General features: G+C 43.1%; 1 protein-coding gene across 1 annotated transcript; it reads left to right on the top strand.

Annotated features, from left to right (window-relative positions):
* The first annotated feature begins 299 nt into the window (after positions 1-299).
* LOC138765813 (class II histocompatibility antigen, M alpha chain) lies at positions 300-8,691 on the top strand. Its single transcript, XM_069942895.1, has 5 exons — positions 300-955; positions 2,517-2,774; positions 3,049-3,330; positions 6,957-7,085; positions 8,541-8,691. The coding sequence occupies exons 1-5, from the start codon at positions 868-870 to the stop codon at positions 8,543-8,545; spliced, it is 762 nt and encodes a 253-aa protein (XP_069798996.1). The 5' UTR covers positions 300-867; the 3' UTR covers positions 8,546-8,691.
* Positions 8,692-14,402: the final 5,711 nt, after the last annotated feature.

Here is a 14,402-nt window from a genome sequence, read left to right as displayed (position 1 = left end):
GGGGGGGGTTGGAAGAGATGGAGAGTCTCGGCGGGTCCAGAAGTGTTACGTGGCACTGCAAAGGCAAGTATGCATTCCTTATCATACGTTTCCCTCACCTTCTGCCCGTTCTGATTATTTTTAATTAGCCCCCCGACTTTTCCTTTAATAGAAAGTGATTTGCACGTAGCACTTTAGTCTGATCACCACTGATCCACATTATACAGGAATTCTCCCCCAGGTTAAACCTAACGGGGAGTTTCAATTATTTAATTATTTTTTTTTACCCTCTAACTTTATACAGTCACAAATTCTCCCGTCATCCTCTGACTCCTTATTGTCAAGAAGCAGATTGTCTAGAAATATATGAACACAGAAAAAATAAAGAAAAAATCCAAAGATTACCGGCAAGTCAGAAAAACCTAATTGTAGAAAAGCCGAGGCTGAGCGAGGAGTCTACCTAGCAGCAAGTGACCGGTCCCAGAAGGGCTCTCTCATTGGTCGGATGTGTCAGTATGAAGCAGAGTAGGCGGATTCCTCCTAGTGCAGTGAGTCCTGTGACTCCATCAGATGGAGTTACACCACAAAGTGTTAAACATGCAGAAGCGATAGACTCCATGCACCTCGCTGGCAGGATTCCTGAATGCAGACGAGACTTCATGCAGCAGCACGTGATATAGAGGACGCCTGGGATGGACTACATCAACTTTATTACTACTTTATTATTATTATTATTATTACCCCCTATTCTGGAGCCCAGGAGCTGTGCGCAGGAATGACCGGTCTCCCAGCAAACACTCAACTACTCGCTGTATAGTTAGATATATAATATATATAAAAATCTCACGCAGGTGCCATACACTATCCTCACTCCGTACCAGGAAGACTATGAAAATGCTGCAGCTCCGGCTATCCATGGACACTCTCCATACATTGATACTACTGCTCCCCCTGCTGGCCACATTGGCTCACTGTGGTAAGTGACAATCATTCTTTCTTGTTACAATGTTACATAGCTGATAAGGTTGAAAAAAGACAAAAAGTTCCATTATATCCAATCCATAATCCTATTTTATTGGTCCAAACGAGGCGGATCATAATTGTTCCCTATTATGGGAAATCTCACCTCCTGACCCCACATACAACAATCAGGAAGAAATCCCGGGATCAGCGTCTTGTCTCAAGAAATCTACTAGTAATGTAAATGATCACCCAATGGATGGATTCTATACTGAAAGCAGAGGGTCTCCTGGTATTGGTGTCACTTTAGGATCATGGTATTATAGTGCTGTGATTATAAGGAAGAGCTTACATAGAAATCTTTGAACATAATGTAATATCTATGTTCTATCTATCTATCTATCTATCTATCATCTATCTATCTATCTATCTATCTATCTATCTATCTATCATCTATCTATCTCCTATCTATCTATCATCTATCATCTATCATCTATCTATCTATCTATCTACAGTATCTATCTATCCACATTGTATCTGTTGTGCAGTTGTAAATGGGGATTACGCACTGTATGCACTACATTCTGATCACTGTACAAACAATTCTAGTCTCATACAATAGCTGTTTGCTATTTAACCAAAAAGATTTTCACATTGTCTTGCATCAAAGAACAATGTATGTTTGGTTAAAGGAGGCGTCTAATAGAGGCAGCAATAACAATAACATATTAGAATGAATGAGGCTCATTGTGTAATCTGAGTCCAGTTAGGGGAATGATTGTAAGGATGAGATTACTGCAAATTACCGCTTTATTTCGCACGGAGGGAACACTAGGGATGGTATATGATGTCTTATATAAAGACGAGTTGTAGGACTTGTCTAGTGGTTCCTCTTTGTAAGTGTAGTCAGTGAATCTTGGCGCTTTCTTCCAGTATGCTGGTGCTTTATGCACACATCAAAGTGAGTACAGGTAATGTATTCATGGGACCTCCCCCTCCTGTGTTACCTGTATTCCCTTTGATGTGTAAATTAATCACAAGGATATTAGAAGATAGTGAGCGCCTGGAATCATTGACTATATCTGCATATCAGGAACCACAAGCACCTCAACTTATGGGTAGCTTCTGACTACTGACTCGCAGCGTTAATAACGCTGCGAGTCAGCTAGGTCCTGGCAGGTCACTTTCACTACATACACACAGCGGTCTGAACGACCGCTGTGTGTATGTAATTCTGCCGACCGCTTAACCCCTTCAGCTGCGCCCGCTCTGCATACATTACCTGTCCGCGCTGCACGGGGTCCCGGCATACTGCTCTCCCGCCTGGCCAATCAGTGTGTTGCTCTGCCGCAGCCACTGATTGGCCGGGCGGGAGAGCAGGACAGCGGGACCCCATACAGCAAGGACAGGTAATGTATGCGGCGCGGGAGCCAGGCGGCAGCTGAAGGGGTTAAGCGGCTGGCAGAATTACATACACGTAAGTCCCGCAGCGTTCATGAATGTCCCCCTTTGTGTTCCCGTTAATTGTTTCTGACCTCCTGTCACGTGTCTCCTCCATCTTTCATCATATTTTTCAGATGGTCATTCTCTGAGTCAGATGTTGTTTTGTCAGCCCAACGCGCCATCGTCTGGGCTCCTGAAGATGTTCGATGGCGACCAGATGTTCAGTTACAACTTTAGCGATAACTCTGTCTTGCCTTGGATAAAAGACTTTGACCAATGGCGGGACCGGGCTTTCCCCAACGCCTCAAATATTTCCTTCCATTTGAAGCTTTGTAACCAATTCAGAGAAGACTTGACGAAAGCGCTTATAGACATCACTCCTGAAGCCAGAGGTTAGAGGCTCTTTCATATTTACAATTTTTTTCTTTACATTCACTTTACATTGACAGTGGCGGGATGAGCTGTCTAAGGTGTATGGGGACCCTAAATGGCGCCTGGTCTCTCTGGAGATGGAGAAGCTGCATCTCATAAAGCTCCCCAGTATGCGGTGAGGATACTGGCACTCAGAAGCCTTTCCCGCCACCAGATTCTAAATCTATTCACATGAGAGAAATGACCATTGTGTCTTCAGTTTATTCACCATATTATCTATGTTCCTTCTTCTAGGTGGTGCACAAGTGACCGTGTATACCGCACATCCGCTCAGATTGGGGGCGCAGAACACCTTGATCTGTGTTATTGATGACGTCTATCCACCGGCTCTGACCATCACCTGGAGGAAGAATGGAGACATATTGAAAACGGGGCTGAACTCACATAGCTATTTTGCTATGGATGATTTCTCTTTCCAGGCCTTCTCCTACCTCAATGCCACCCCCTACCACAGCGATGTCTTCTCTTGTGAAGTGCAAGTGGGAGGAGACAACAGAACTATTGTGGGGTACTGGAGTAAGTATCTCACGGATGTATGAGGAACCTAACCTTATTCTATTACAGGGGGATACGACCATTCCCATAGATATAGGGTAATTCTTAGTTTAGAAAAAATATTTTTTACATTTCTTTATTAAAGTTTTTTACATTGAGTGGCAGCAATAAGAGTGACACGTGTCTCCACACGTCTTTATGTAAGGAGAGCTAGTATCCCTTTGACCAGCATTAGAATAGACATTAGGCTTGGTGAAGCTGGCTGTGCCAGTAGTGCTGCAGCCGAAGCAGAGCAAGAGGGGATAACTGTCAATCACTGCTTGTTCTGCTACAGTTTTCCACGGCTGCAGCTTTGCTGGCTCAGGCTGCTTTCCCAAGTGAATGGATTTACTAGTGAATTAGTGACAGAAATGCTGAACAGATGGGTGTATTACTTACAGTACATCATTCTGTTCAGCCGTTCACCTAATATGCAGGAGAATAGGATTCTTGCCACACCCCTCTCCCGCCCTCCCGCTGCTGATTGACAGTTGACTGCCTATACACAGCATAGATAGATAACTGCCAATCAGCAGCTGGTGGGCGGAGTCTTCTGCTTCTCATGAATATCTGGAACGACCAAGCTCATGCACATAATGGACACGGTTACTTATTGGCCATGTTGTTCAGTAGGATATTTCTGGATCAGCTGCACAGAACAATATAAGTGATACATTGTTCTGTTCAGCTTCTCTGTCACAAGTTTATGCTATTTTGAGATAGGACACCATAAACCTGCTGACAGAGTTTCTTTAAAGAGGATCTCTATAATGAACAATCCTGTGCCATCATGATCCATGTGAAGCCTCTGCTGTTGGCTGTTTTTTGGCTGTTTTGTTTGACCGCGCTGTTCCCTAACTCTTAACGCTGTACGTTTCGGCCCCTCTATGTTACTGAAGTGTTAGCTAGCTAAGGGGTGTTCTCCATTGCTCAGTTCTAACACCCAGACGTCCATGTGCTGTATGTATGAAAGGGCCTACATAGTGAGTGCAGTAAAGTGGAATTTTTCTAAACCGCGGCTATTAAAAAGTTTAGAACAGGGGTAGGGAACCTTGGCTTTCCAGCTGTTGCAAAACTACAACTCCCATCATGCCTGATGGGAGTTGTAGTTTTGCAACAGCTGGAGATTCAAGGTTCCCTACCCCTGTTCTAAACTTTTTAAAAGGTCATCATAAACTTTTTTTTTTTTAATGAAACCTGTCTTGTTGGTTTTATGACAGACAAAGGTCACATTCCATTATACTTCATGTCCTGACTCCTTATATCCAGCTTGTGAGTTTCAGTGAAGCAGAGAGATGCTGAGTATTCCCATCATCCATGGCCAAGCAACCTTTGACAATCAGCCAGGAAATTGAAGAGTTTAGATGAGAACTTGTTGTATCATGTCTGTACTGGTAGTTACAGCAGCCATAGCGGATGGAGGAGGGAAGGCTATGCTGTATTGATGAAAGTTGGGGTGGGTTTACCAAGCACTGAGAATAATTTGGCTTCACTACACTGGTGATTGGGTGAGGATTAAAAAAAAACAGTAGATCAAATGCATTAAAGCTTGGGCGTCCCCCGGGTCTGCATAAAGCTTCAGCTAGTTAGTGTTTAAAGAAGTTCTCTAGCGCTACAAAAACATGGCCACTTTCTTGTCTTGTCTCCAGTTTGGGTGCAGGTTCTGTAACTCAGTTCCATTAAAGTGAATGGATCTTAATTGCAAACCACACCTGACCTGGAGACAAGAGCGGTGCTGTCTCTGGGAGAAAGTGGCCATGTTTTTGTAGGGCTGGAGAACCCCTTTAAAGGGGTAGTCCACCAAAAATTTTTTTCTTTCAAATCAACTGGTGCCATAAAGTGCCAGAGATTTGTAATTCACTTCTATTAAAAAATCTTAAGTCTTCCAGTACTTATCAGCTGCTGTGTGTCCAGAAGGAAGTGGTGTTTTCTTTCCTGTCTGACACAGTGCTCTCTGTTGCCTCCTCTGTCCATGTCAGGAACTGTCCAGAGCAGTAGCGAATCCCCATAGAAAACCTCTCCTTCTCTCCAGAATGGAAATAATACAACTTTCTGTTGTGCATACAGCAGCTGATAAGTACTGGAACGCTTGAGATTTTTTAATAGAAGTAAATTACAAATCTCTGGCACTTCATGGCAGCGGTTGATTTGAAAGAAATTTTTTTTTGGGTGAACTACCCCTTTAAACTTGAACAAAATTACCCCCTATCTTGTGTACAATGTAACTAGCTGATCACGGTTGGATTAACAGCGGGGGGCCCCCATGTTCTTGAGAATGGGGACCCCCGCCTCACGTTAGGTTGGAGCAGAGGGTCACACGTGTGCCACAATTATGTTGTGTGGGAGCTGCCGGAAACAGCTGAACAGTATACACGGCTGTATATGCACTGTGTATGCACAACACTATGTATGCCATTCGAATGACAGACTGGGGTCCCTATTCTCAAGCACATGGTGGGGGTCCTCCACCAGTCAGACCTCCCTACATTTTGTAGCTAGGGGATAACTTTGTCACATGGGAATACTCCTTTAAAGAAGATTTCCAAACTTATTTGACTTTGCAAAAGGAATCTTAGTAGCAGAAACTAATGTAACAATGGAGGACGTAAGGGTCCCAGCATCCACAGAGATTAGACTAGGTTCCCGAAAGTTAGACCCCGATATTGATAATCTATCTTAAGATATTTAAAAAAACTAGATAACCCCTTTAAAGGATTACTCTGGCGAAAATGTTTTTCTTTCAAATCCACTGGTGTCAGAAAGTTATACAGATTTGTAATCTACTTACAAAGTCTTCCAGCACTCATCAGCTGCTGTTTGCCCTGCAGGAAGTGGTGTTTTCTTTTCGGTCTGACACAGTGCTCTCTGCTGCCATCTCTGTCCATGTCAGGGACTGCCCAAATCCCTATAGAAAACCTCTCCTGCTCTGGACAGTTCCTGACATGGACAGAGGTGGCAGCAGAGAGCACTGTGTCAGACTGGAAAGAATACACCACTTCATGCAGGGCATACAGCAGTTGATAAGTACTGGAAGAATTTTTAAATAGAAGTAAATTAGAAATCTATACAACTTGCTGAAACCAGTTGATTTGAAATAAAAAAATAATTACGCTGGAGTACCCCTTTAACTATACGAAGATCTTTCTTCCCTAAATACTAATTTATAAAATAACAGTGCCATAATAAGGCTACTGTGAGGAGAGACGGATGAGTCAGCCGAGCTTATCTGAGTATAGTGACACCTCCGATACGACTTATCTGTCAGTAAAGGCAAGGATCTGATATGGAATAATATATGGGACAGTTGTACTGTATATTATTCCATAGCACTTTGGATTGTCAATGGATGCAAGTGTGTATATATATATATATATATATATATATATATATATGTGTTGTATATACCAACAGATATCGTAACAACTTTCATGTCTTCATAGATATAGCACCTTGTTCTTTTCTATAGGAGTCAGTAAGTTCTGCTTCCAGGATATCTAGTTCTCCAATTTCAGGCTTCTTGTATATAAGGACTGCAAAGATCCTAAAAATAAATGACGTGCGGTTCAGAGACAGATGCTGGGTATTTATCAATCCTTCCTGACTTTCAGTTCCTCAGTATCCGGTACCTTCTGATCTGCTGGAGAACGTCCTGTGTGGTCTGGGTTTCGCTCTCGGCATCATCTTCCTCCTCCTGAGTCTCCTCTTCTTCTACTTTGCTAAGACGTTACACAATCAGGGTAAGCTCGGGCTTTCTGTTCTGTTATCTGCCGTCCATAACTTCTACTTGTGTCCATGTCAGGCTTTAAAGGGGTTGTCCAGCGAAATCTTTTTCTCTCAAATCACTGGTGTCAGAAAGTTATATAGATTTGTAATTTATTTCTATAAAAAAATCTCAAGTCTTCCAGTACTTATCAGCTGCTTTATGTCATGCAGGAAATGTTGTTTTATTTCCAGTCTGACACAGTGCTCTCTGCTGACATCTCTGGCCAAGACAGAGTTCCTGTCTCGGCCAGAGATGGCAGCAGAGAGCACTGTGTCAGACTGGAAATCAAACAAAATTTCCTGCAGGACATACAGCAGCTAATAAGTATGGGAAGACTTGAGATTTTTTAATAGAAGTAATTTTTTTAAAATCTATATAACTTTTTGATATCAGTTGATTTAAAAGAAAACATTTTTTGCTGGACGACCCCTTTAAAGACCCCATTACACAGGCTGATTATCTGTGAAATCAGGCAGATATTGCTTCCTGGAATAAGGACAGTGATCAGCCAAGGAACGACCATAGACTTTCAAATAAAATCAAGCATAGTCTTAAAAAAAAAAAAAAACACCTTATACTTTTGCCAGCCATACCCAGTAGTATAAAATGTATGGGGCTCTCCTGACCGACCACCGACAGACGGTGCAGTATAGGTGGAAATGGGGTCTAGTGTAATGGAAAATCACTGCCCAACTCCTTTGTTCTGGAAGAGATAAGCTGCAGCCAGAGCTTCCTCTATGTGGCTTACTCCTTGGCTCGCCATAGGGAACACAGAAACGTTCTGTCGTGCGGGATGTTACAGTATATGGGGAGGACGGGGGCCGGATGGGAGACATAACTGACAGCCAAACGATCATTCTACTTTCAGTTATTGAAAATGTGTGGCCACAAGTAGAAGTAAGTAGTAAAAGTAGTAGAAAATCCAAATTAAACTTTAAACTTTTTTTTTCAAATCAACTGGTGTCAGAAAGTTATACAGATTTGTAATTTACTTCTATTAAAAAATCTACAGTCTTCCAGTACTTATCAGCTGCTGTATGTCCTGCAGGAAGTGGTGTATTCTCTCTAGTCTGACACAGCGCTCTCTGCTGCCACCTCTGTCCATGTCAGGAACTGTCCAGAGCAGAAGAGGTTTTCTATGGGGATTTGCTACTGCTCTGGACAGTTCCTGACATGGACAGAGGTGGCAGCAGAGAGCGAGAGAGAATACACCACTTCCTGCAGGACATACTTTTTTAAATATAGGTAAATTACAAATCTATATAACTTTCTGACACCAGTTGATTTGAAGAGAAAAAAAAAAAACAGATTTTCATTGGAGTTCCCCATTAAATCTCAAGGTTGTGTGTTATAACATTGAATGTTTTTTATATCGCTATTGACCTGTTGATCATTCGCAGTAATGCTTACTCTGTTTTCTTCCCTGCAGACTGAATCCATCTCCTCCTCGTTTTGCTTTTCGAAGACTGAAGAGACTGCAAACTTCCTAAACTTCCCAGGATTATCAACTGTGCCATAAAGCCACCATAAATTATCAGAGACATTATATATATATATATATATATATATATATATATATATATATATATATATATATATATATATATATAGCGCCAATGTCCTCCTCATATATGCTGTTTGTCCGGTCCACATAAGTTTAGTGAAGCTGATTATGTCACGGACAGGAGACTGTTATATCCTAGATCAGTGGTGCCCATCTGCTGCCCTCCAGCCCTTTCAGAACTACAATTCCCATCATGCCTGGGCACCCTTTGGCTATCCAGGCATGATGGGATATATAGTTTTACAACAAAGAGTCATAGGATGTGCCCGTCTGATCTACATAAACTAATATAGGGATGAATGTGTAAGCCACGTCATATAACAATATGGGGGAGAGTTATCATTCCTTGGCAGTGAAGCAGCTGTTCATAACAACCAATCAGCTTTTAGTTTTCAGGTATTTAAAAAAAAGTTCAGATCTGATTGGTTGCTATGTGCAAATATCCTCAGCAATGTGGTGCACGCCACAGGACAAAACTAAAACCCGGCCATCCCGTCACTCTAGAAGTGGTTTCTGTTATGTACAAAAACTTTTTGTGGAAAATAATAAAAAAAATATAAAAAAATAAACAAATACAAAAAAATAAAATCTGACGGATGATTAGTAAATCTGTCGGCTGTGGCGAGTTTTAAAGTACACACCCACGGCACGCCCACTTGGCTGGTTTTTGGACCAAAATGATGGGTGTTATTAAATATGTCAGAACAGCCAAATTGACAAGGGAAATGGACAAAAACCTTTAAATTTTCTGACGGACATGTTAGTAAATCAGCACCATTGAGTTTCCTCTCTGACCACCTATGAGAAGCAATAATATTTTAACATCCAGAAGCAAGGAGTTCATGGCCATTCCCTCCATAATAGACACGTGCTGCTATGGAAGAGAATGAGGAGCCTGGAGGCCTCGCTGTCTATAACCTGCACTAATTGGCATATGTAACTTCTCATTCCCATACTGCTAATGACGGCCGTCTCTTCTCATTCCCATACTGCTAATGACGGTCGTCTTTTCTCATTCCCATACTGCTAATGACGGCCGTCTCTTCTCATTCCCATACTGCTAATGACGGCCATCTCTTATTCCCATACTGCTAATGACGGCCGTCTCTTCTCATTCCCGTACTGCTAATGACGGTCGTCTTTTCTCATTCCCATACTGCTAATGACGGCCGTCTCTTCTCATTCCCATACTGCTAATGACGGCCGTCTCTTCTCATTCCCATACTGCTAATGACGGCCGTCTCTTCTCATTCCCATACTGCTAATGACGGCCATCTCTTATTCCCATACTGCTAATGACGGCCGTCTCTTCTCATTCCCATACTGCTAATGACGGCCATCTCTTATTCCCATACTGCTAATGACGGCCGTTACTTCTCATTCCCATACTGCTAATGACGGCCGTCTCTTCTCATTCCCATACTGCTAATGACGGTCGTCTTTTCTCATTCCCATACTGCTAATGACGGCCGTCTCTTCTCATTCCCATACTGCTAATGACGGCCATCTCTTATTCCCATACTGCTAATGACGGCCGTCTCTTCTCATTCCCATACTGCTAATGACGGTCGTCTTTTCTCATTCCCATACTGCTAATGACGGCCGTCTCTTCTCATTCCCATACTGCTAATGACGGCCGTCTCTTCTCATTCCCATACTGCTAATGACGGCCGTCTCTTCTCATTCCCATACTGCTAATGACGGCCATCTCTTATTCCCATACTGCTAATGACGGCCGTCTCTTCTCATTCCCATACTGCTAATGACGGCCATCTCTTATTCCCATACTGCTAATGACGGCCGTTACTTCTCATTCCCATACTGCTAATGACGGCCGTCTCTTCTCATTCCCATACTGCTAATGACGGCCGTCTCTTCTCATTCCCATACTGCTAATGACGGCCGTCTCTTCTCATTCCCATACTGCTAATGACGGCCGTCTCTTATTCCCATACTGCTAATGACGTCCGTCTCTTCTCATTCCCATACTGCTAATGACGGCCATCTCTTATTCCCATACTGCTAATGACGGCCGTCTCTTCTCATTCCCATACTGCTAATGACGGTCGTCTTTTCTCATTCCCATACTGCTAATGACGGCCGTCTCTTCTCATTCCCATACTGCTAATGACGGCCGTCTCTTCTCATTCCCATACTGCTAATGACGGCCGTCTCTTCTCATTCCCATACTGCTAATGACGGCCATCTCTTATTCCCATACTGCTAATGACGGCCGTCTCTTCTCATTCCCATACTGCTAATGAAGGCCGTCTCTTCTCATTCCCATACTGCTAATGACGGCCGTCTCTTCTCATTCCCATACTGCTAATGACGGCCGTCTCTTATTCCCATACTGCTAATGACGGCCGTCTCTGCTTGCTGATGTGACTTCCAAGTACAGTGGTGCCTTGGATTAGGAGCATAATTCGTTTCGGGACCGTGCTTGTAATCCAAATCCACTCTTAAACCAAAGCAAAATCACTGAAATGCAGACAATTGGTTCCACCCCCCCAAAATAATGATTTATTATTCTGAATAACATGAAAAACAAATGAAACAAACATTCAGAAACAGCAGAATCTGTGATATTATAAGTTACTGTACAGTAATGGAGAGGATGGGAAACACAAGGACTGACAGAGACTGCAGGGAGCAGGAAGGAATGAGCAGGGCAGATGTGGGCACATACATGCAGCGCTCTCTGTCCGGGGAGAGAAGGGTTACAGCTATGGAGAGATTACCTCCACAGTCCTGTCCCCTGATGTAAGCCCCAGCCTGAAGGGGATCTGCTATGATTTGGAAGGTGAGGGAGGCTTCCTGGGTCAGAGTACAGGGCTGTAGATCCCGTTATGCAGACCATGCCCCTCCCCCACGCCCCGCCTTGATGCACTGGTTTAAACAAAGAATCTGCAAAAAAAAAATAAAAAAAAAATATATATATATATATATATATATACACACCGTTCCTAATGGGAAAAAAGGTCACTTTAAACAAAAGTTAGCAAATCATGCTGGTTACTTGTGACCTTACACACAAATGAGCCTATACGGGGCTGAAGCTTAGAGCCCATTTACATGACCTAATTTAGGCTGCATACGAGGGGCAATCAGCAAGCTGGGCACTCATTTACAGAAGCCCAATGAATCACACGGCCATTTCAATGCATTGTTATCGGCCATTGTTACCTCCTGTTAAGACAGAGAGATGTGCGGCCAATAGCGATAATTTATATGGCCGCACAAAAGATTTGGTCAGCCAAAGGAATGAGCATTTGCTTATTCATCAGGGGATCGCTGGGTCTTTTATACCGGCCGATTATCAAGTAACTTACACATATACTGCTATTTTCCCCAATTTAGTAGATCAGGCAGGCTTCAATTTTTTCTAAAAAAATGTCACAACTGGGTGTTTGTACTTGAAGGGACCAACAGGGGGCGCAGTATATGTAGAAATTACTTGTAAAAATCATACGTCATTTTTTTTCCATGTAACTTCTACATATACTGCGCCCCCTGCTGGTCTCTTCAGGTATAGACCTAGTCGTGATGTCACTTTTTTTTTAGAGAAATTGAAGCCTGCCTGATGTACTAAATTGAGGGATATAGCAGTATATGTGCATTTCCCATAATTAGTGTATATTAGGAATTTGTATAACTTTGCTTATGTAATAACATTTTAAAAAATACATTTTGGCTGGAGTTGTCCTTTAATTAAAAAGTTTTTTTTTCTTTTTACCAATGAGTAGCAACAGCCTGGGCTGGGCTGGGCCGCTCAAGCCCTGATCCTGGCACAGATACAGCATGCAGCACTAGCATTACCGAGCCGTCCCGAATGTCCATAATGCATGTTAGTGTTAGAATAGACATTACACTAGGGGAAGATGTCTTTATCAGTAACGTTGCCACTGCGGTACAGTATAGCTGAGAAAGCGGGCATAACTGTCAATCACAGCTTGCTCTGCTAAATTGTGTGGTGGTTGCAACGCTAGTGTCACAGACAGCCTCCTCCAGTGTAATGTCTATTCTAAGGCGACATATATTATATAGACATCAGAGGAGGCTGCAGCACTAGTAACACAGACAGTTTCCCCTAGTGTAATGTCTATTCTAATGGCAACATATATTATATAGACATCAGAGGAGGCTGCAGCACTAGTGACACAGACAGCTCTCCCCAGTGTAATGTCTATTCTAATGATAACATGTATTATATAGACATCAGAGGAGGCTACAGCACTAGTGACACAGACAGCTTCCCCTAGTGTAATGTCTATTCTAATGGCAACATATATTATACAGACCTCAGAGGAGGCTGCAGCACTAGTGACACAGACAGCTCTCCCCAGTGTAATGTCTATTCTAATGATAACATGTATTATATAGACATCAGGGGAGGCTGCAGCACTAGTGTCACAGACAGCTTCCCCCAGTGTAATGTCTATTCTAATGGCAACATATATTATATAGACATCAGAGGAGGTTGCAGCACTAGTGACACAGACAGCTCCCCCAGTGTAATTTCTATTCTAATGGTAACATGAATTATTTAGACATCTGGGGAGGCTGCAGCACTAGTATCACATACAGCTCCCCCTGGTGTAACGTCTATTCTAATCGTAATGTATTATACAGACATCAGGGGAGGCTGCAGCACTAGTGACACAGACAGCTCCTCCAGTACAATGTCTGTTCTAATGGTAACATGTATTAAATAGACATCAGGGGAGTCACAGACAGATTCCCCCAGTGTAATGTCTACTCCAATGCTAACTTGCATTATATGGACATCAGGGGCAGGGGCGGATTAACTTTACCATAGGCCCCGGGCTGTTCACCAAGCCTGGGCCCCCCTACCCCACTGTAACTATGGCAACACTATCGTAGTGTTAATACACTAGAACAGAATAGATAATGTAATGATGCCCTGATGTGTGCAAAATTGCAGTAAAAAGGCAGCAATTTTTTAGCAAATCTTGGCCGAACTGTAGGAGACAAGACACCACTAGAGTATATGTCTTTTAGCTCAGGGCACCGGGCTACCGCCCAAAACGGACCTATTATAATCTGCTACTGATCAGGGGAGGCTCAGAATCTGCACGCAGCAGCAATAATGGTTTGTAACTAGAGATGAGCGAATACTAAAATGCTCGGGTGCTCGATACTCGAGACGAATATTTCCCAGTGCTCGGGTGCTCGTTTTGAGTAACAAACCCCATTGAAGTCAATGGAAACGCGAGCATTTTTGCAGGGGTCCAAAGCTCTGCATAAGGAAGGTTGCGTAAAAACCTGGAAACCTCAGAAAATGATGGAAACACCAGGGAAACTGACAGGAAACAGCAGGGGCAGCATGTATGGACGCCTCTGGGCCTGGCTAATCACAACATTACGCCAAATTATGGGCAGCAGCCGCGTGGTCAACCTCAATACAATTTTGCTGACCCAGACCAAGATGGGCTAGGCACATGTGCTGGCACATGTTAGGAAAAGCATCCAACTAGGTGCAACTGGGAGGACTTTTGGTGTAGTCTATGGAGTCTGTGTGTACCAGGTACCAGGTGATGTATGTTTTAGAGCACCAGTTACACTGCACAGCCAGGATAGGTGTAGCTGCACTACAGATTCCAGGAAGCCAAGGTACAGCAGCAGCAAAAATGAATACTGAGAGGACTTTGGGCATTTTCTTTGGGGTCTTTGTGGACCACATGCTGTCCCCTTTCTGGCACCAGT

Source organism: Dendropsophus ebraccatus, chromosome 10, assembly GCF_027789765.1.
Source record: "Dendropsophus ebraccatus isolate aDenEbr1 chromosome 10, aDenEbr1.pat, whole genome shotgun sequence".
NCBI classification, from domain to species: domain Eukaryota; kingdom Metazoa; phylum Chordata; class Amphibia; order Anura; family Hylidae; genus Dendropsophus; species Dendropsophus ebraccatus.
This window is presented reverse-complemented; position numbering and strand designations above follow the sequence as displayed.